At 39.9% G+C, this 21,632-nt stretch overlaps 1 protein-coding gene across 1 annotated transcript in view; it reads left to right on the forward strand.

Moving 5' to 3' along the window:
• Positions 1 to 14,991, forward strand: part of LOC141613899 (uncharacterized) — a 35,786-nt gene extending 20,795 nt beyond the window's left edge. The window contains exons 3-4 of the mRNA XM_074432641.1: positions 9,950 to 10,430; positions 14,830 to 14,991. Coding sequence (XP_074288742.1) covers positions 9,950 to 10,430; positions 14,830 to 14,991 — 643 coding nt within the window. The remainder of the gene's footprint in view (positions 1 to 9,949; positions 10,431 to 14,829) is intronic.
• Positions 14,992 to 21,632: the final 6,641 nt, after the last annotated feature.

A 21,632-nucleotide genomic window follows, 5' to 3' on the forward strand; every position in this document is an offset into this window, starting at 1 on the left:
TGTATAATTTATTCAATATACATTAATTAAATATAATCGTTTATATTTAATTTACGAATTAACTGTTTAATTCGCCTTAGCCCATAATATTTAATCCGTATTAAATATAATATCTCAACATCACATTTTGACTAATTACTAGTCAAATAACTCGGACTAACTGGTTAGTCAAAATTGGCATCTACATGACAGTATTTTCATACCGTCACATCTCTCAAACATATCCTATAGGTGTGACTTTTAGGGACCGATTGATCACCGCCATCCGTATGACAATAACGTCAAACTTATCTAGCAAGCCAACCGTTATTGATAAACGTGGATCAACTGATAATAATACCAAAAGTATGCCCTTTGATCCTTTTAGAGGTTTATAAGTCCTTGCACTAACTGTTAAGGACACCAACCCCAACAAGCTCCCACTTGTCCGTACAAGTGTATGTGCAATGACGTTATCCGCACTAACTGGAGGACACAAGCTCCAACAAACTCCCACTTGTCCGTACAAGTGTATGTGCGATAACCGATTCTCATATTCATTTAAAATTTCTCCCACTCAATGTAAAACAATTTGCAGATCCGGATCCACAAAGGTCGTATTTTACAATCGATCTGGATCAAGAGTGGTTTCCCAGACTAGAGAGTAACTTAACCGATAAAACGAATCCGTATCCGAGCATGGCCATGCATTTCGATTCTGACTCCTCGAGTGGCCCCGAGAAATATCGAGTACACGATAAAGGCTGAATATTTCCTTCAACTCGAACTCCTTCCGATCTAAGCACAACATGAAATGACCCAAAAAAAAATCTACTTGGCCCCCTGTTACGGATGACCGTGAGAAAGAAACCAAAGTCACCCAAAATCTGCCTTAGTCTCAAGAGACAGTCGATAGTCAAAAGAATCGACTCTTAGGATCACCATGAAAGTCCTATCCACGACCGGGCACCGAATGTTATAAAACATTTAGGACTCCACGTCGATGTCACAATTGTGTCCTACGAAATATCCGTATAAATCGCCTCTGTGATTGGTCGGTCAACCGGTTGACTTATGGCTCGTTGAACCCACCATCAACCAACGTCACAAAATAATTGCCGAGTTATCACTCATGGGCAATTAAGGACTGAAAAATATAATGTTCGTTCAGTTCACTTTGTGGTGTTCAAAAATTGTCGTACAATTCCACATGAAAAAACAAAATATATAAATATCAAAACGATGATGTCGTATAGAGTACAAAAGGGAATGAATCTAATCCATAAAAGAGTACTACAACTTAGGAACACGTTTAATTCCCATGGAAGTAACGTGCCCTTCATGCTTATCTTGTCGTAATGGTTTAGTGAGAGGATCTGCTATGTTATCATCTGTAGCAATCTTTTCTATCACTACTTCCTTTTGCTCCACGTAATCCCGGATTAGATGAGCTTTCCGTTGTACATGTCTAGACTTGTTGCTAGACTTTGGCTCCTTAGCTTGGAAGATGGCACCACTATTGTCATAATAGATGGTGATCGGGTCATTCGAACTAGGCACTACAGATAGTCCATGTAAGAATTGACGCATCCATATCGCTTCCTTTGTAGCTTCAGACGCGGCATAGTACTCGGACTCGGTCGTAGAATCTTGTATGTGATTTGTTTCGAACTCTTCCGGTGTGATGCAGCGCCATTAAGAGTAAAAACGAATCCGATCGAGATTTCGAGTCATCACGATCCGTTTAGAAGCTAGCATCTCGTGCAGAATCAGGTTGCGCATAGCTTTTGTTCGCCTCCATAAGTCAATGCCCAATCTTTAGTCCTCCGGAGGTACTTAAGAATGTTCTTGATGACTAACCAATGTGGTTCACCTGGATCTTTGTTGGAATCGACTTGTCATACTCAATGCATATGCCACGTCGGGACGTGTACATATCATGGCATACATGATTGATCCTATAGCCGAAGCATAGGGAATCCGTGTCATGCGCTCTTTCTCTTCCGGTGTCTCGGTGCTCGAGACTTGCTCAAATGCACCCCTGGAGCCATAGGAAGGAACCCCTTCTTGGAGTTAGTCATGTTGAATCTCTCTAGGACTTTGTCTATGTAAGACTCGGCGAGAGATAGCATCCGTCGTGATCTATCTCGATAGATACGGATGCCCAGAATTCTTTGTGCCTCACCCAGATCTTTCATCTGGAAATGGTTTTTCAACCATACTTTCACCGAAGTTAAGAGAGGTATGTCATTCCCAATCAGGAGTATGTCATCGACATACAATATTAGGAAGACAATCTTGCTCCCACTCGACTTGATATATAGACATGGTTCCTCGACCGATCGAGTAAATCCATTTTCTTTAATCACTTGGTCGAAGCGATGATTCCAACTCCGAGATGCTTGCTTAAGTCCATAAATGGAACGCTTAAGCTTGCATACTTTCTTAGGATGTAAAGGATCGATGAAACCTTCGGGTTGTACCATGTACAACTCTTCCTCCAAAAAGCCGTTTAAGAAGGCGGTTTTCACATCCATTTGCCAAATTTCATAGTCATGAAAGGCGGCGATCGCTAAGATAATCCGAATAGAACGCAGCATGACTACGGGTGCAAAAATTTCATCGTAGTGCAAACCTGGCACTTGGGTGAAACCTTTAGCAACTATTCGTGCTTTATAGATATCTTGTTGACCTTCCACAGAATGCTTTATCTTGTAAAGCCATTTGCATTGAAGGGGACGAACCTTAGCAGGTAAGTCAACAAGATCCCACACGTTGTTCTCATACATAGAGTCCATCTCGGATTGCATGGCCTCAAGCCATAGCTTTGAGTCATAACTAGTCATGGCACCTTTATAGGTTGCGGGCTCACTACTCGTTAAGAGTAGAACGTCATCTATGTCATGTTCCTCGACCATACCAATGTATCGTGGGAGGAATAGAGACTCTTCCCGACCTCCTAGGTTCCTCGGGAATGTTAAGCTGCGGCCGGGATTGAAGGAATAGGTTCCTCCAATAGTTGCTCGGTACTTGGTTCGGAATCTCCGACGGTTCGAAGGTTCTATCACTCTTTGCATTCTCGAGAAATTCCTTCTCTAAGAATGTCGCACTAGCCGCAACAAAAACACGTTGTTCGGTTGGCGAATAAAAGTAATGACCAAGCGTTCCTTTAGGATAACCTATAAAGTACGTCTTGACCGATCGCGGGCCGAGCTTATCCTCGTGTCTCCACTTGACATAAGCCTCGCAGCCCCAAACCCGTATAAAGGACAAGTTAGGGACCGTTCCCTTCCATAGTTCATATGGAGTCTTGTCAATGACTTTAGACGGACTTCGGTTAAGTATTAGAGCGGTGACAGAAGAGCATAACCCCATAATGAATCGGGTAATATCGTGTGACTCATCATGGATCGAACCATATCAAGTAGTGTTCGATTTCTCCGTTCGGACACACCATTGGTGAGGTGTTCCAGGTGGAGTTAAGCGTAAGGCAATCCCACGAGTCCTTTAGGTGTTGATCAAACTCGTGAGAAAGATACTCGCCACCACGATCTGAACGTAGTGTTTTAATCTTTCTACCTAATAGGTTCTGTACCCTATTTTGGTATTCCTTGAATTTCTCAAAGGATTCACTTTTGTGTTTCATTAAGTAGACATAGCCATATCTACTTAAATCATCCGTGAAAGTGATGAAATACCTATAGCCTTCTCGTGCGGTGATTGACATAGGTCCACATACATCCGTGTGTATGAGTCCTAATAGGTCAGCAGCGCGCATTCCAACACCTTTGAAGGAAATCCGAGTCATCTTACCGATGAGACATGATTCACACGTGCCAAATGATTGAAAATCAAAGGCCGAGATAGCTCCATTTTTGATGAGCTGTTTTACGCGTTTCTCATTGATGTGTCCCATACGGCAGTGCCATAGATACGTTTGATCTTTGTTACCAACCTTTAACTTTTTATTCATTACGTGTAATATTTCGGTGGTCTGATCTAAAACATAAATTCCGTTCATGGAGACTGCCTTGCCATAAATCATATCGTGTAATGAGAAAATGCAAGTATTATTCTCTATTACAAATGAAAATCCAAGTTTGTCAAGTGCAGAAACTGAAATAATGTTTTTAGAAAGACTGGGTACATAATAGCGAGTCATATAATGACAACTCAAATCCGCTAGGAAGCTGGATCACATATGTCCCCTTTGAGACGATGACCACTCTTGCTCCATTCCCAACACGCAGTCCACCTCACCCTTTACGAGGGGTTCGATGTTTCGGAGCCCCTACACATGATTACACAGATGAGAACCACAACCAGTATCAAGTACCCAAGTTCCGTAACTTGCGTGGTTAATCTCAATCATATGAATAAAAGTAGAAGAGAGAGAAGACATACCAACAGGTTTAACACGACCTGCCTTTAAGTCCTCATGATAAACAGGACATGTACGCCTCCAATGCCCAGTCTTGTGGCAATGATGGCACTCCATGTTTTCATTCTTGCTCTTTGTCGCGCCTGATGAGGTGCTCGACTCACCAGGCCCACTCTTACCTGAACCCGACTTCTTGAACTTCGCCTTACCTCTTGTTAGGTCGCTTTAGCTTTGCCCTTGCCCTTGCCTTTGTTTGACACAACGAGAACATCCTGTTTCATGCTCCCACTGAACTTCATATCCTTCTCGGTCTGTACGAGGAGGGAGTGCAGTTCATGGGGAGTTTTCTTCAAATCATTCATATAGTAATTCGCTCTAAATTGCGAAAAACCATCGTGGAGTGAGTGAAGCATGCGGTCGATCACAATGTTCTCGCTGATCTTACAATCAAAGGTCTCCAGCTTCTCGACATTCTCAATCATGCTGAGAATGTGTGGGCTAACTGGTTGGCCCTTCTGGAGTCTCGCATCAAAGAAGCGAGTGGTATGCTCATAGGTCACGATTCTCGGTGCTTTCGAGAATTCCTTGGTGAGCGTGGTGAAAATCTTGTTCGCACCATGGGCTATGAAGCGTTTCTGCAAATTGGGTTCCATTGCAAAAATGAGTACGTTTTTAATCGCACCCGCTTCCATACATAAATCATTAAACTTGGTGATTTCAAAGAACTCTAGCCGTGGGACCTGGGTTTTGCGGGATGGGCTCTATTAGATATTTGAGCTTCCGTCGGCGGCGGCAGCATTCCGTAATGCCGCCTCCCGTCCGCGAAGTTTGATCCATCATTCTTGATCTAGTAGACTCGATTCATCCGATTCATGAAGATCCGAAGCCAGGACTCACGGTCCAATGTGGCACTTGGCATTGGGTTATCGGTAGAACCGACCATTTGTTATTAGCGAGTTTAAAAGTTCGTGATCTACTTTGAAAAAGAAAGAAAAACAAAAACGAAATAAGCAACTCATCGAGGTGATTTAAGTCTATTTTAAAATTCATTTTAACATGTAGACTCTCGCACTTGCATAATTGATCTCCCTCAAGAATGATACAAGTGATCCCAAGACTCAATTTCTGTAAATTGATAAGCCAACTGTTTAGCTAATTCTTCCGGAAGAACTCTTGGTCGATAGATTTCCGTAAATCCTATCTATAGTCCACCATAGTCACAGGATCGTACGAGTGACCATAGTGTTGAGATAAAATAGGTCAATCGGTTCCAACTTACCCGACGTAGAAGGGGTCATATTATGCCTACCGACGAAGAAGGGACTCATTGGAGTTTGACCTATAAAGACCGTTCTCAATTTTGGTTTATACGAGGAAGATCCCATCAACTTAATTATAATTCATTTTAAGTGAACGAATAACTAGCGTTTGCGTGAATGAATTAATTTAGGTGATGGCTTAGCATAGATCGTGTGACATGAGAATGTCAAAGAAAACTAACTCGTGACCTCTAAATGTGTCAGTTTTCATGCAATAATTAGGTGGTTTGGTTTTTAGGCGGAATATGATGCATATTATCGTTACAAAAATAAATAAAAGAATGCAATACGTAAATAAAATTCCTAGTGTGGCCTATCCTAATAAAAAAAACATAAAACAACTTTGGAATCCACCGTTGGACCCGAGAAGCTTGTCTTGATGTTCCATCTTGATCCATGTAGCGGGAGTGAGCATCCAGTCTCCATCTTTGGTCTTCTCAAAAATTACAATTTAAAATTACAAATATAAACCTATTTACATTCTAATTAAAAACTGTAATTACAAGTGAAAAATCCAAAACAGAGATACGAGATCTCAAAATACAACCAAGACCGTGTTCCATCATTACGGTAACACGTTCTACTAAGGCCACACTAAGTTACAACTGATTGTAAAATAAATAAATACGTAATATAAAGCATTCACAGCATTCAAAATTTACGATAAAAGAAAGCATCAACTAAAAACAAATTCATTCGTGACATAATTCCGTAATTATGTTAAATTTATCCAAACCACCTTTTAATGATTAAAATTCATGTGATAAAACCGCTTCTATCAATTTAATTTTAATCTAATACAGTCCGTTACTTTAAATACGCTTTAAAATAACTTAATGGTACGTGTGTGAACCGTTTCACAATCATAGCGAGTGTACAATATCCGTATAAAGTACATATTAAGGCCAAAAGAAAATTTAAAACAAAAAGGAAAAATTTTCAAAGCTGCCAAAACCAAATCCCTCGATCCAGGGACATTAGTGCTCGATCGAGGAACAAAAGGGCTCGATCGACTGAACTGCAAGTCGATCGAGAGGATGGCCAAACAGAAAGTGCTCGATCGACTAAACTGGTGGTCGATCGAGTACTTTTATCAGCAAATCTGCTCGATCGAGTACGAGGACTTCTCGATCGAGCAGTAGGGTTTTAAAAAAGGGTTGATCGAGTACAACAAGAACTCGATCGAGTAAAAAACAAGACAGAAAAACCTCTCGATCGATTAAAACATGCTCGATCGAGAATAAAATTTCTGGAAAACCAAAAACCCTCGTGAAAACAGTTTTGACGAAACAAAACAAACGCAATTTTGATCAAAACCGCATCAAAACAATTTCAGAATTTGACAAAACTTGACATATTGTTATAATCTCCGTATAAAACAACAATATGCACAAAAACAAATCGAAAGTAAGATGATACAACCGTGTAAAACATGTCACGGTTTCAAAAAAAAATTTCAGCTGTGTATACATGGCACGGTTTTCGAGACAAAAACAACCGTTTCAAAATCGTTTTATGAAAAATCACAATGAAAATTTACGTGGCCTCGCTCTGATACCACTTGTGAGGTAATATCCGTATAAGACCCGCTAAACATAGGACTATAACGTAAATTTAGCATGTGAAATATTGTCATAAACGAAAAACAATGAAAAACGACAAAGATAAAGAATCAACCTCGGGTCCTTTGATGCACGGCGTAAAGAACAGAAATCAACAGAGATTTCCTCCTAATTGTTGTACCCAAGACCGTCTGAGACTATGCCCTTGTGCTAGAATTGCTCTCTAATTGACTTGCAATATCGAGAGAGCTATTGTGAGGTTTTACCGATGTGAGATCTAGGTTTCAGAGAGAAATTATCTCCAAAACCCTAGTTTTCTGTCAAATGAAATTGTGTAGGTCAAAAGGAGAGGGAGTCTCTCCTTTTGTTTGGTTCGGCCAGCCGTGGGTTTGCATGGGGAAGTGGGCTTCCACTTCCTCTTAATTTTACCTCGTGGACCGGCTCGAAAAATGCTAAATGTATATGACGCGGTTTATTATAAATCGTCATCGGTTATCGGCTATTAAAACATCAACTAATAATACGGGTTAGTTGAATTATTAATACATGTCCGACAAAGACGATATTGTATAATTTATTCAATATACATTAATTAAATATAATCGTTTATATTTAATTTACGAATTAACTGTTTAATTCGCCTTAGCCCATAATATTTAATCCGTATTAAATATAATATCTCAACATCACATTTTGACTAATTACTAGTCAAATAACTCGGACTAACTGGTTAGTCAAAATTGGCATCTACATGACAGTATTTTCATACCGTCACATCTCTCAAACGTATCCTATAGGTGTGACTTTTAGGGACCAGTTGATCACCGCCATCTGTATGACAATAACATCAAACTTATCTAGCAAGCCAACCGTTATTGATAAACGTGGATCAACTGATAATAATACCAAAAGTATGCCCTTTGATCCTTTTAGAGATTTATAAGTCCTTGCACTAACTGTTAAGGACACCAACCCCAACATACTGCCCGTGCAGTAATAGACGTCGGGGGCAAGACATTGACTTTTCAGGTTGGGGACGAGGAATTTATATTCCATCAGTCTAAGTTCCGGAGGGCTCCTATGGAAGCTCAGCCTTGCAATGCCCTCTCTTCTACTGACCCTATTATTGAAACTCCAAATGAAGATTTGGAACATTGTGCTGCTATCGTGACCCCTCCGCCTCAGGTTGAGAGCAAAAAGGAGGAAAGTTCGTCTGTTTTCCTTGCTGCAGGTACAGATGAAAATAATGAAGGAGCCGTCAATGGGTATTGTGCAATTAATGTCAGTCAAAGTGGGAGCGATGACGTTAAAGCTGGTGAGAAAGGAGTAAGGACGAGAAAAGTTCGCGCGTATGTGGACGTCAACTATTCTCCTCCTAACGATTCAAGTTCAAGCTCGTGGAAATTGAAGAGGACGATTAATGTTGCTGAGATTATGTCCTCCAGTCAGGAGCCCTCCAAGGGGCTACTGAATTGCTTTGAGAAATGAGCGGGGAAATACCCTGTGTACCAATTTGTATAAACAATTTTTAATTTATGTCAGACTTGTTTATTGCTTTTAATTAGGACAATTAGAATTTAGACATTTTTATTATAGATTAGAAGACTATAGACTGTTACTTTTCGTATTTGGTATTTTGGGATATTTTTGCGAGTGTTTTTATGCAGGTTTGGGGAATTTCACGCAAACTCAAAGAAATATTAGCAAATTCAAGAGCTTACACGAGGAAAAGAGCTCGATCGAGTACTTTTTGTACTCGATCGAGTGGAATTCGTTCGATCGAATGGTTTCCAGTTACTCGATCGACTAAAGCTGAAAAGGGGAGTTCTCGATCGAGTAACTTATTACTCGATCGAGTAGATGAATACAAGAAGTTTTCGATCGATCAGTTCTAAACCACTCGATCGAGTAAAATTGCAAAGACCACGCAGGGAGTCTCCTTAACTTCCCTCTTTTTCACTTCCAATTCATTTTATCCCAATTTTTCGACCCCTTCCTTATTTGCGATCAAAATTACCCCCAAAATCCTCCATTTTCTTGCCCATTTACCAAATCCGCCACCTACATTTTGTTTATTGTTAATTAATCGTCCATAGCCCTTTATTTTCCCCTTGATTCGTGCTGTTTTACTCGGTCTATTAGAGGAATTAGGGTTTGCGATTTTTCGGTCAAAAAAATCGCCCAATTTGCTTGTTAGTCGATTAATTGCTCAATTTGTAGGTTCCTAATCATCAAGTAAGTAATTTCTACACTTCTTTGCATTTTAATTTCGTTAATTTTGCTTTTTATGAAGTGAATTAGGAATTAGGGTTTCGATGTTCATTTTAGGTCGAATTTTTCGACTATAATTTTGATTCAATGGCTAATTTGTCTTACTTGATGCTTAATTCCCATGCCTCGTTGATTTTTACTTGTTTAATTCGAATTTTTGCGAGAAATTCGCGATTAGGGTTAAATTCAGTCAAAATTCTCGACTGTTAACTAGCTTTTGCTGCTGCCAGTAGCTCAATTTGTCTCCATTGTTGCTTAAATTGTTGCTTTTGTCATCTGCTACCCTTCCCTTATCGCTGTTTACATGTTATCATTTGAAATTTTTGAGGAACATTTGGGAATTTTTGGGCTGTAGTCGAGTTTTCGACTGTCTTTGGGAATTTTCACGCTGTTTTCATGCTGTTTTCTTATCAAATTCCCCTGCCCAATTTGTATAGGATGAATTTTAGCTCGATGCCTTCTTCGAGCTATGCTGCCAGTCCGCCCTTGTCTCTGTCTGAGATGGTAGTCCCTGCTGCTACTACCGTCTCCGCACTTACCAACACCCTTGTGTTCTTAGTCTCTGCTGCTGGTACTGTTTTTAGGCCTGCTAGCACTGCTGCTAGCCCCGTTTCAGCAACCACCTCATTCACAGCCACTACTACTGCTAGCACTGCTGCTAGCCTTTGTTCCTCAGTGGCGGTCACAGCTGCAGCCACAGCCTCTACTTTAGCCACGACAGACTCACCTGCAGCCGCAGCTGCTTTTAGGGCGGCCCTAGTTCCTCGTACCGTCACTGGACGGTCTTCTACCTCAGGTTCTAGATGCCGGGGCCGAGGTCGCGGTCATGGTCGTGCTACACCTTCTCCTAGCGTGTCTGCTGGTGCGGTCACGATTCGAGTGGACGACACTCTCGACTCACACCCTGAGTTCCCCCAGGTATCTTTCGTCAATGGTATTCATCGGGAGAGGTTTTAAAACTTAGTTGACTGTGACTTTCTCCCTACGCGCTTTCTTTGCCGTACGTCACTAGAGAGGCTCGTCTTCTACAAGCCAGTCTGTGAGCTTCTACGGGGCACGGGGATGGCCGGACTCATCACTATGAGTGGCCACACTTTTAGGGAGCTGAGCCTTGAGTTCTTCAGCTCCTTTACCTTCTCCTCAGGGGCACACGACGATGTCCCTACTAGTCTTTCTGTGTCCTTCCGGTCGTATAACCGGACCTTTTCTATGACACTTGAGGAGTTTGGTACCCGACTCGGCCTTTCCTTTACGGGCACCACTGTTGCCCCTAGGAAGGTCATTAGTCTTCTTTGGCAGGCTTTGGCACATACCCCTTTTCACGAGCAAAAGCTCGCTCAGGTCCACCTACCCCCCCCCCCCCCGTTACTTTCTTAGACTGATGGGGAGCACTATTTTTGGCCGAAAGGAGCCAAACTACATCAACAACAATGAGCTCTCCATCTTAGGTGGTTACCTGAACAACGACGACGAGAGTCCCTTTACCCTCAACATCACTTATTTGACCGCCAGGTACTTCCAGGATCAGGGAGAGAAGCTCATGGGCACTATTGTCTGCGGTGGCATAGCCACCTTTCTTACCCGTTCTCTCCTCACCGTCTTACCTTGTGACTTACCTTACATAGACGGTGATAGGTATCTGAGCCTAGCTGCCATGCACTCTAAAACTTGGCTGACCACAGACTACCGGACATGGAAGATAGATGGTTCCTTGTCCGTGGACCTTCCTTGTGACACCCTGCCTAGTCTAGCCCCTTTGCCCACTGTTGCACAGGGCGCCCGACCACCACCTCTACCTCAGTAACACCTCCAGGTCCGCCCACCTACTACTTTACCCGCTGCTAAGAAGCGGCGTAGACTTGACACCGGAGAGGGGTCCACACCTTCTGAAAGTGTCTAGCCTTCCACAGCTACTCCCATCTCGACCCCTACTCCTACTCCTACTCCCACACCCGCCGACCAGACACAGACACAGCCGGTCTTACCGGCTAATTTTGTACCTCCACCACCCTTTGAGGCGTCCTCGGTCATGGACCAAGGGCGCCGTGACAGTTTGTTAGTTGAGATTGCAGAGAGACAGGCTCGTATGGAGCGGGACATAGCTTTGACTTTGTTCCCTCTATACGAGTATCACATGAGGTGACACCGTCCGATCCCAGAGGGTTGGCCACACTCTTCCTTTTACCGGTACCCAGCTGACGGGTACCCGGAGCCTGCTAGTGAGGAGGAGGAGGAGGACGAGGACCCGGCGGCGGCGGCGACGGAGAGAGCTCGAGCTGAGAAGAGGAGGAGGAGAGAGCAGGAGGTAGATCCGGACTTCACGGTGATGGTGGAGGACATGCGTGACAGTGATGAGGAAGCTGACGAGTAGCTGCTGGTCTACTCACTTCCTCAGTTTTCTGGCTGGTTTGGGGAAGTTCGTGTTTTGTATGTATTCTCGCTCTTTTATTTATTTTGTCTCCTTTTTATTTTATTGTTTTTCATTCTTTTTTGGTTGTATATTCCCGTTCCCCTGTATATATCTGCTGATGTATGCTGGAGGACAACGTGGGCGTTCTCCGTTTTGGTTTGGGGAGGGTATTGCATCCTTTTGAGTCTGCATTTGCATTTGTTTTGCATTCACGTTTATTTATTTCAGCTTGCATTGTTTATTTATTTCATCAAAAATCAAAAAATTCAAAAAAACAAAAAAATTAGAAAATTTCGAAAATTCAAAATATTCACGATTATTTTTGCATATAGGTTGAGTCGGAACGGTTGATTTCCGTGATGAAACTGCACTATAACTTGTCATTTTACTTGAGCCTTGCACTTCTGTTGATGGTTATTAGCTTTATCATACGCATACTCTACGAGTTTTTGTTCAAATATAGCTGACTGTTTAGACTTGACCTGATAAATTGGCAACCTACTTTACAATTTCTGAGATTTAGAGCCCATAACTGGTGACTTTCATGACCAGTTCATTAGGATTTGAGAGTAGTACTCCTTGCATAGCATGTTCATCATTTTTGCACTTTTATGACATTCGATTTCTTGTCAAATGCACACATTCGGGTCTGTGGTCGGTGTCACATGCATGGAGGTGCTTGCAAATTTTCCCTTTTTCTTATATTTTTCACCCATTTAGCTCCACTTAAGCCAAAACCTGCCTTTTTGACCCACTAGCTACATCCCAAATTGAGTCTGCCTAGTCAAGCTAGTTTAGCATGTCTTTTGTGGTATATTTTTTCGTCTGCAGTTTGGCCCGTGTGTATATGATTGGAGTTGGTGGAAAATAGAGGAAGGAGAAAAAGAAAAAGAAAAAAAATGGAAAAAGTGTGTGATTCAAGTGAAATAGAAAAAGAAAAGAAAAAAAAAAGAATTGAAAAAAAAGAAGAGAAAAACGTGAAAAGAAGAAAAAAAGAAAAGAAAAAAAATGGAAAAAGTGTGTGATTCACGTGAAATAGAAAGAGAAAAGAAAAAAAAAAGAGTTGAAAAAAATATTTGATTTGTTTCAGTTGATTCATTTAGACGGTATTAAAAAAGGGAAGTTTGTGACCGTCTAATTCCTCCGTTCTTATTCCATATTTTTGAGGAGATTGTGTATGTGATTAGTGAGCTATGTGCCGAATGAAAGGCACTTGTACATTATTTTTCAGTCAGTTGAGATTCGGATGGTCTTATATGGTCTTGTTTAGGAACTAGCTTGACGCTTTTCCTCCACTTTAACATAACTTGTTTTGCCTTTTCTCACCTGAACCTCACTATTCCCATATCATTTGTAAGCCCTCGGCTGTGACGGACATTAATGGTTGGATTGTGTGCATTAGTACTTGAATCGTCTTTCATTTTTGTTGCAAGCATGCTAAGTAGGTCGCAGTTAGGTGAGTGACTGTTCCTCTTTCTCTCTTTCACATATATTATTCACCCTTTGCTTCATGAGAGAAGAGTGACCACGTGAGAGTCCGATTTTGTTGGTCTTGCAAGGTCGATAGGTTGGCTATATTTCTGAACAGCTTATAACTCGTTTGCGTATTGACTGCTTAGCTATGACTGTTAAATTTTGTTGCATTAAATTGGTTCAAGTAGACAAGTTAAGTTGGCTCTGAGTTTTCATTTCCGTTCCATTAGTTGCATTTTACTTTACTCGAGGATGAGTAAAGGTTCGGTTTGGGGAGATTTGATACGTGCATTTTGTATAGTCTTTTTAGCCTATTTTAGCACGTATTCTATGTACTTTCGTACTATTTATATTGCATTTTGCCCCCGAATTGGCTACTTTGGTTCGCTTTATCCGTTTTGTAGAAATGAACGCGAAAGTAGTGGAATCGTACCATTTTCGTCCTTTTTGCAGGCATTTTGAGGAGACGGGATTTTCCAGAGTGAAATCTTGCATTGGGATGCGTGATGGAACGGTCTACGAGGCAGTCGGTCACGAGTTTGAGCTGTTTTGGAAGAAGAATACTCGATCGAGCTGTTTTATCACTCGATCGAGTGGTTTCTATGGCATTGGTTGGTCGATTGAGTAATATTTTACTCGATCAAGAAGAGCTGGAATTGGGAGTTACTCGATCGAGTAACAATTCTACTGGATCGAGTAGATTATTTGGAGAAATGCTCGATCGAGTGGTTTCAAACTACTTGATCGAGTGGTTTTGGCTGTCGTGGGCTTTAATTATCCCATGAACTTGTTTTAGTTAATGGACTTAGTAGTTTTTCTATTTAAATGCACGTTAACTAGGTTATCAGCATCGAAGTTTTTATCTTATCATTCATCTTCACAGTAAAAGACTGCATTGTTTTTCCTTTCACCGTAACTTCTACTTTCGGGGTTATTTAGCTCGGATTTGTTTGTTCTTTACGCCGGATTCTTGCGATTGTAATCTCTTTCTCCCTTTTAATATTAATCTCTCTTTTAGGTGTGACCTTAAGGGATCAACTGATCACCCGTCAAACGACAGTAATGTCAAACTCTAGTTAGCCAATCATTACTGATTAATGTTGATCAGTTGACTATATAAATGAATCATCCCTTACGTATTCTCACCTTGAGATTTAAACATGTGATCGCACTATTGTTGAGGACACATACTCCAACAGTCATGATCCAAAGCCAGAGACCTGTGACATACTTCAGTGAGAAGTTGAATGGAGCGAAGTTGAAGTATTCAACTTATGACAAGGAGTTCTATGCAATCATTAGAGCCCTTACACACTAGAGTCACTACCTAAAACCTAAACCATTTGTGTTGCATTCAAATCATGAGGCCCTGAAATATATCAATGGCAACACAAATTAAGCCGTAGGCATGCTAAATGGGTGGAGTTCCTGCAGACATTCACCTTTTCAAGCAAATACAAGGAAGGAAAACATAATGTGGTAGCCGATGCCCTATCTAGGAGGCACTCCCTGTTAACTTTCATGAGCAACAAGGTCCTTGGGTTTGAGTTCATGAAGGAGATGTATATGGAGGATCCTGATTTCTTTGAGGAGTAGATCACTCACACAGAAGAAGGACCAGTTCAGGGAAGGAAATATCTGCTACAAGAGGGATTTCAGTTTCATAGCAACAAGCTGTGTGTGCCAAGAGGGTCCTACATGGATTTACTGATCAGAGAAGTCAATTCAGAAGGATTAGGTGGACATTTTAGGGTCCAGAAGACCCTAGAAGAATGATAGGTGATGTCCAAGCAGTCCTTAGAAGGTGCTCAACTTGCCAGAAAGCCAAGAGCTCCTTCCAAGCAGGACCACACACTCCATTGCCTGTCCTTGAAAGACCTTAGGAAGATGTGAGCCTTGATTTCATTGAGGTCTGCCTAGGATACAGAGAGGCAAGGATTCAATCATGGTAGTTGAAGCAAATATGGTAGGCCGATATTTTGGAGCTAAAACAGCCGGTTTGCAAAGGTTAAAGATGAGCACAAATTGCAAAAATTGGAAGAGAAAGTGACAACAAATGGTCCCCTTTTTGTACAAGCAAAATGCCAAGCAAGGAAGGAACATTGAACAACAAAGTGGCAGCCAAATGACACGCCTAAAATAGTCCAAAGCTATCCATTTTGTCTTATTTTTGCATTATTTCAACCTTGTATTTTGTTTTGTTCCTCTTTAATTTGTAGCCTTTATATTAGCTTTTAGCTGGATGGCTAGGATTTAGCTGTTTCTCTTTTGATTATGGCCCTAGGATTTAATGTTAGATGTATGGCCAAGATGTAACTTGAGCCTCTATTTAAAGAGCTCCTATCAAATTTTAAAAACCAGATTGGAAAATTATGAGAAATGAATTTAAGAGGTTTTTAAAAACCCTTTCTTTAGTTCTTTGCTTTGTTCTTAAACAACCTCCATTACTTAGTGTTTGGAGATGAACTCTATCCATTTTCTTAGTGCTTTGGAAGAGTATTATCCTAGGCTTAAACATGCTTTGTGATCTTGTTTAAGTCATATCTTTCTATCTTTCACACAAATAAAACCTCCAAAACAGCCCCCCAAACCGAAACAATGAAAACACATGAAAACAGCCTGTTTCAATGGTGATTAAACAGCCCGCCTGACTGTTCGTTTTGTTATTTTGGTCCTCTTTTGTGCCGTTTGTTTAGATGGGTTTGTTCTTGGTCCTGGCTGCTCCTCTCTTTCTCATTTACTCATGGTAATGCGAGGGTGAGGTAAAGCCAAGCGGTGTCCGGGACCGTCTTATCCTTAGCCCGATTTTAGGTCTCTTTTATTCTTGTTTTTGGGTCATTTGTGACGGTCTTAAATTATGTTGCAATTGTTGTTGTTCTTGCTGCGTTTTTGAAACTGTTTTGGGCTGATTATGAATCACCTCTTTATTTTACTTCAGTAGTTGTGGATAGGTTCAGTAAAATGGCTCACTTTATAGCCTGCAAGAAAACTGAGGATGCTGCCAGTGTTGCTGAGTTATATCTCAGGGAAGTTGTGATACTCCATGGGGTTCCTAAAACAATTGTCTTTGATAGGGATACCAAGTTCATGAGTTACTTCTAGAAAACCCTATGGAAGCTCCTGAAGACAAATTTCTTGTTCATTACCTCCCACCACCCACAAACAGTTGGCCAAACTGAGGTCACCAACAAAATGATAAGGTTATTTTCAGTCGTTTGGCCTTAATCAAAATAAATCATATAATACTACTAACAAATAGCTAGCGGTAAGTAGGGTATCGTATCCACAGGGAGGCGAGGTAATTATTCTAATTTGTTAATATTTAAGTCTGTCTTTTAAGTAACCAATTTTGGGGGTTTGTTTGATTTGATTTCTAACAGCTAGTTCCAAGTAAATAAAGGATGAATAACAATAATATTAAAAAGTCTAGGGATCGGGTTCACTAGGTAGTCATCAGAGGGTAAGATTTAATTCATTGATTGAGCAATTTATATTATTGAAAGTCATATGATCGGTCGCTTCTAATATGTCTTTTTAGATCTAACTTAACATGCAATCGCTATTATTAACTCGGTCTAATTCAATTATCGTGGCCTATACTAGTCTTAACCCTGTCGGTGATAATCCTAGTTTATGCAAGACTAATTAATCAATTCTGATCAGTAATTAATCAACTAGATTTAAGACAATAATTAAACAACAATTAAAAGCAATTTAAAAATCAATTCATAAGTAACCCCTTTTCTAACAACCTAGATCCCCTTTCACCTTAGATTAAAGGTTTAGCTACTCATATTAATAACAACAACAACAATAACGATATAAGAAAGGATGATTAAGAACATAATAAGATGAACAATAATGATTGAATAAATATTAAAGAAGGATTGATACCGTAATAAAGGAATGCTAGATCCAGAAGTAAGAACAATAAAATAACTAAATTAAACTAGGAGTTTTTAGGGTTTTCGAAGTAAAATAAAAGCGTACCTAAACTAGGGTAAGATATTAGGTTTTTATAATAAAACATAGCCGACTTAAGGAAAATTGCGGAAAAGATGGAAATAGGGAGTTCCTGGATCGAGCCCTGATACGTGCATTTTGTATAGTCTTTTTAGCCTATTTTAGCACGTATTTCTATGTACTTTCGTACTCTTTATATTGCATTTTGCCCCCGAATTGGCTACTTTGGTTCGCTTTGTCCGTTTTGTAGAAATGAACGCGAAAGTAGTGGAATCGTACCATTTTCATCCTTTTTGCATGCATTTTGAGGAGACGAGATTTTCCAGAGTGAAATCTTGCATTGGGATGCGTGAAGGAACGGTCTACGAGGCAGTCGGTCACGAGTTTGAGCTGTTTTGGAAGAAGAATAGTCGATCGAGCTGTTTTATCACTCGATCGAGTGGTGTCTATGGCATTGGTTGGTCGATCGAGTAATATTTTACTCGATCAAGATGAGCTGGAATTGGGAGTTACTCGATCGAGTAACAATTCTACTCGATCGAGTAGATTATTTGGAGAAATGCTCGATCGAGTGGTTTCAGACTACTCGATCGAGTGGTTTTGGCTGTCGTGGGCTTTAATTAGCCTGCGAACTTGTTTTAGTTAATGGACTTAGTAGTTTTTTTATTTAAATGCACGTTAACTAGGTTATCAACATCGAAGTTTTTATCTTATCATTCATCTTCACAGTAAAAGACTGCGTTGTTTTTCCTTTCACTGTAACTTCTACTTTCGGGGTTATTTAGCTCGGATTTGTTTGTTCTTTACGCCGGATTCTTGCGATTGTAATCTCTTTCTCCCTTTTAATATTAATCTCTCTTTTATTCATCTTAATTGTTTGTTTTACTTCATTTAATTTTCTGCCTTAATTACCTTTTCTGCAATTTTATTATTATCTCATCATGTTTAATATTAGTTATTTATTTGTTATTAGTATTGACAGTATTAATAGCATGAGTAGCTAATCTGTTTCATGTTAGGATTAGGGAATCTACGGTAGAAATGTGACGATGTAGTGAATAGGTTAGATGAATTATTCGTGAGATTATGTCCCCATAGCAATATAACTGTATTTACCGACTTAGTTGAGTGCACGCTTCTGAGTCACCCTTTTAATCTGGTTAAATTTAATCCTGGATCGGAAGATTGGACTAAATAGACCTGCTATGAACAGTAGACTACCCTGACGAGGACGGAAGTTAAGTTAGTGGAAGTTTAGGATAGAAAGTGGACCGGAAGGACCTTTCCATATCCGTCCCGCAGTAATTTATCTAAGTTGTTTACAGTTGAGTCACTGGACTACCGTAGTGAACCGAAATCCTGACATGTCCCTTCTTTATTGATAGTTTATTACCCTTTTTCTGCCTTTACTGCTCTTTCCTTGCTTCTCTTTCTTTTAAAGCCTTAATTAGTTTAGAAAATCAATTATAAACACCCCCCATTTGTGACCAAATAGACGGACTCTTACAGATATCTTGCCTCCCTCAGGAGATCGACCTGACTTCCCTAGCTATATAGTTAGTTTAGTTAGTTATTTTTGATAGGTATACGACAACCCTGTCAAGCCCCAATGTGCTCGATCGAGTACATGCTTCCTCGACCGAGCCCAGCTCCAGTTGATCGAGGCACCATTCATTTTCATCTCCTTTCTTCGTGTTGTCTTCTTAACTTCCATTCCTTTATTATTATGGATTCCCGTGCCATGCTTCGTGTATTCCTTCATGCCTACTCCGCGATGCCCATTTCATTCCTTTTCTCCTCAAATACATCATTCCCGCATTAAACATCAAATAGCGGAAGTGTCATCGTTCTAACATAAAAGGCATGTATTTAATATAAATTTGCACGAAAACCGTATCAAAAGCAATTAAGGGGAGGCATAAATATGTATATAATTATGACTCATCAAACTCCCCCAAACCATCTCTTTTCTTGTTCTCAAGCAAAGCATCACACAATTACAAAAGGCAATCATCTAAATGGCGAATAAACAACTCAGAGCTAATGTTGATGCACATACAAATCCCAAGCTATCCATATCTTTAACAAAGTAATGACCAAGGTGTACCAATAAAACAAATTCAAAGGTACGGGAAATAGAAAACGTAGCTCAAGTCTCAAGTCACCATACTATATACAAATGCCAAATACCTTTCGATATTGCAAGACAAATTAGTTGGATTCTCGCGGATTCACTCATGCACTCATAAGTATGTAAGGGTGAGTTATATGTGAAGATAGAAAGAAGTAGAAACACTCACTCGACTTATGAAACATGCATGCAATCTAATGTGATAGAGATTTCCCCAACTAATATGCATTCACAATGTAGACAAAAATACATGTATCAAGGACAGTAAGGGTGGCAAATGGGTTAAAGGGATAGAAATGTTTTGTGCCAAAGCACGTTATGGATATGTGGAGCTAAGACGGTTGTTGCATCGCTAAATAAAAACTAAAACCAAATCAATGATACAAATGAACCCAACTTAGAGAAATGATCTCAACTTTACAACACATGAGAGTGAAGGAGGTACTCTCCAAATATGCATTAGACTCTAACAACCATCCTTCTGATCCTTGACAAAACCAAATGAAGAAATCAATTTCTCTTTTCCTTTCCTTTTCCTTTTCAATTCTTTTTCTTTTTTTCGATTTGTTTTTCTTTCTTTTTTTTTCTTCTTTTTTCTTTTGCTTCATATTTTTCTTTTTCCAATCACACAAGGATACAACACAATTGCTAAATGATTCTACTACACCCACAATTGACAATAATAGTCCCAATCCCAACCATAGTAGTAAAATAGACATGATAAATAAGTAACTGCGACTGTCCCGAAAAGGTAGGCAAATTCTTGGATTGTAGCTATGATATTAGGATATGAAATGGCTACATGAATTTAAACGGGCTAAACAAAAGGTAATGTAAGGCTTATTTGAATAGTAAGAACCGCCTATCCACATGTACTTAGTCAAATAAAAGCAATAAAAGTATCACGAAATCAATGACACGCATATGCAGTTTGATATTATGTATTCCACAAGGAGACCACACTTTTTAGCCAAAATGACAAATGAGACGAGTTTATTGATGTTCCTGGCCTAGGAAGCTCTATAGATCTCAGAAATTGAAGTGGTTTACCAACATAATTGTGTCAAATCTAATTAGTATAAGGCATGTCAAATACGATTAAGACTTTAATTTATGAGCTTTGTTCTCATGGATAACGGGTCAAAACAATATACATGGATAACTATTTGGGATTCAAATGCAAAAAAAAAATGCAATTTAACATCATTGTTATTTAATACACCAAGACTCGACCTAAAATAAAGGAAAAACCTGTTTTTGTGTTTTGAATTTTTTTTAAATATTTAAACTTCTCGCCCAAACCCAAATGTCACAGTGTCCTTATTGTGACGCCTACAGCATATCAATCACAAACAAATCCAGCAACCTACAGGACACTACTAACAAAAGGAATGGAAAAGAAATAGATAATACAATAAAATAAGGTACAACGGAAAAGAATACCGGGTAAGAGCAAAGAATTCTCCCAAACCAGCTGCAAAAATAGGGGAAATAATCAACCGCGCGATTCCTAACCAAGCCAGCTACGAAATAAACCTCGAGCAAGGTTACTCGATCGAGCCTGCCAGCACTCGATCGAGGAACCATCTGGTGAGCAAATTTACTGCATTAAAAATAAATGCTCAAAAAATCACAATCAATACAACTCAAAGCGCGTAATAGTAAATTAAAAAGTAACACATGTGCTGTGACACCCCTCGATAGGGCATCAAAATTAAAGCGGAAAATACGAGATTTTTAAAACCTTTAAAAGCTTAAAGTGCGAAATCCACCATAAGTGATCGAACAAAAATGAAAAGAAAGATAATTAAGTTTTACAATTTAAAACAAGTGCATTGGGGAAAAGATATCCCACGAATAAACACAAGTCTAACGATAGGTGAGTCTAAGCAACCTATAACTAAGGTCCAAGGGTCAACGTTCTCGCTAGCTCACACGTCTTCCCCATAATCTGCATCACAAACCTGTCATTCATGTAAACATGAACGCCACAGTCAGTGGGGAGTAACTCAGGGTTCTCCCAGCCACCATATGTCGAAATGCACATAAGCAAGAACTTAATTAAACATATCGATCATGCATCATACTTGAATAATATGAACAAGGGAATATAACGATAATCATAACGATATAGGCATGTTGC

The sequence above is a fragment of the Silene latifolia genome, chromosome 11 (assembly GCF_048544455.1).
Source record: "Silene latifolia isolate original U9 population chromosome 11, ASM4854445v1, whole genome shotgun sequence".
Lineage (NCBI taxonomy): Eukaryota > Viridiplantae > Streptophyta > Magnoliopsida > Caryophyllales > Caryophyllaceae > Silene > Silene latifolia.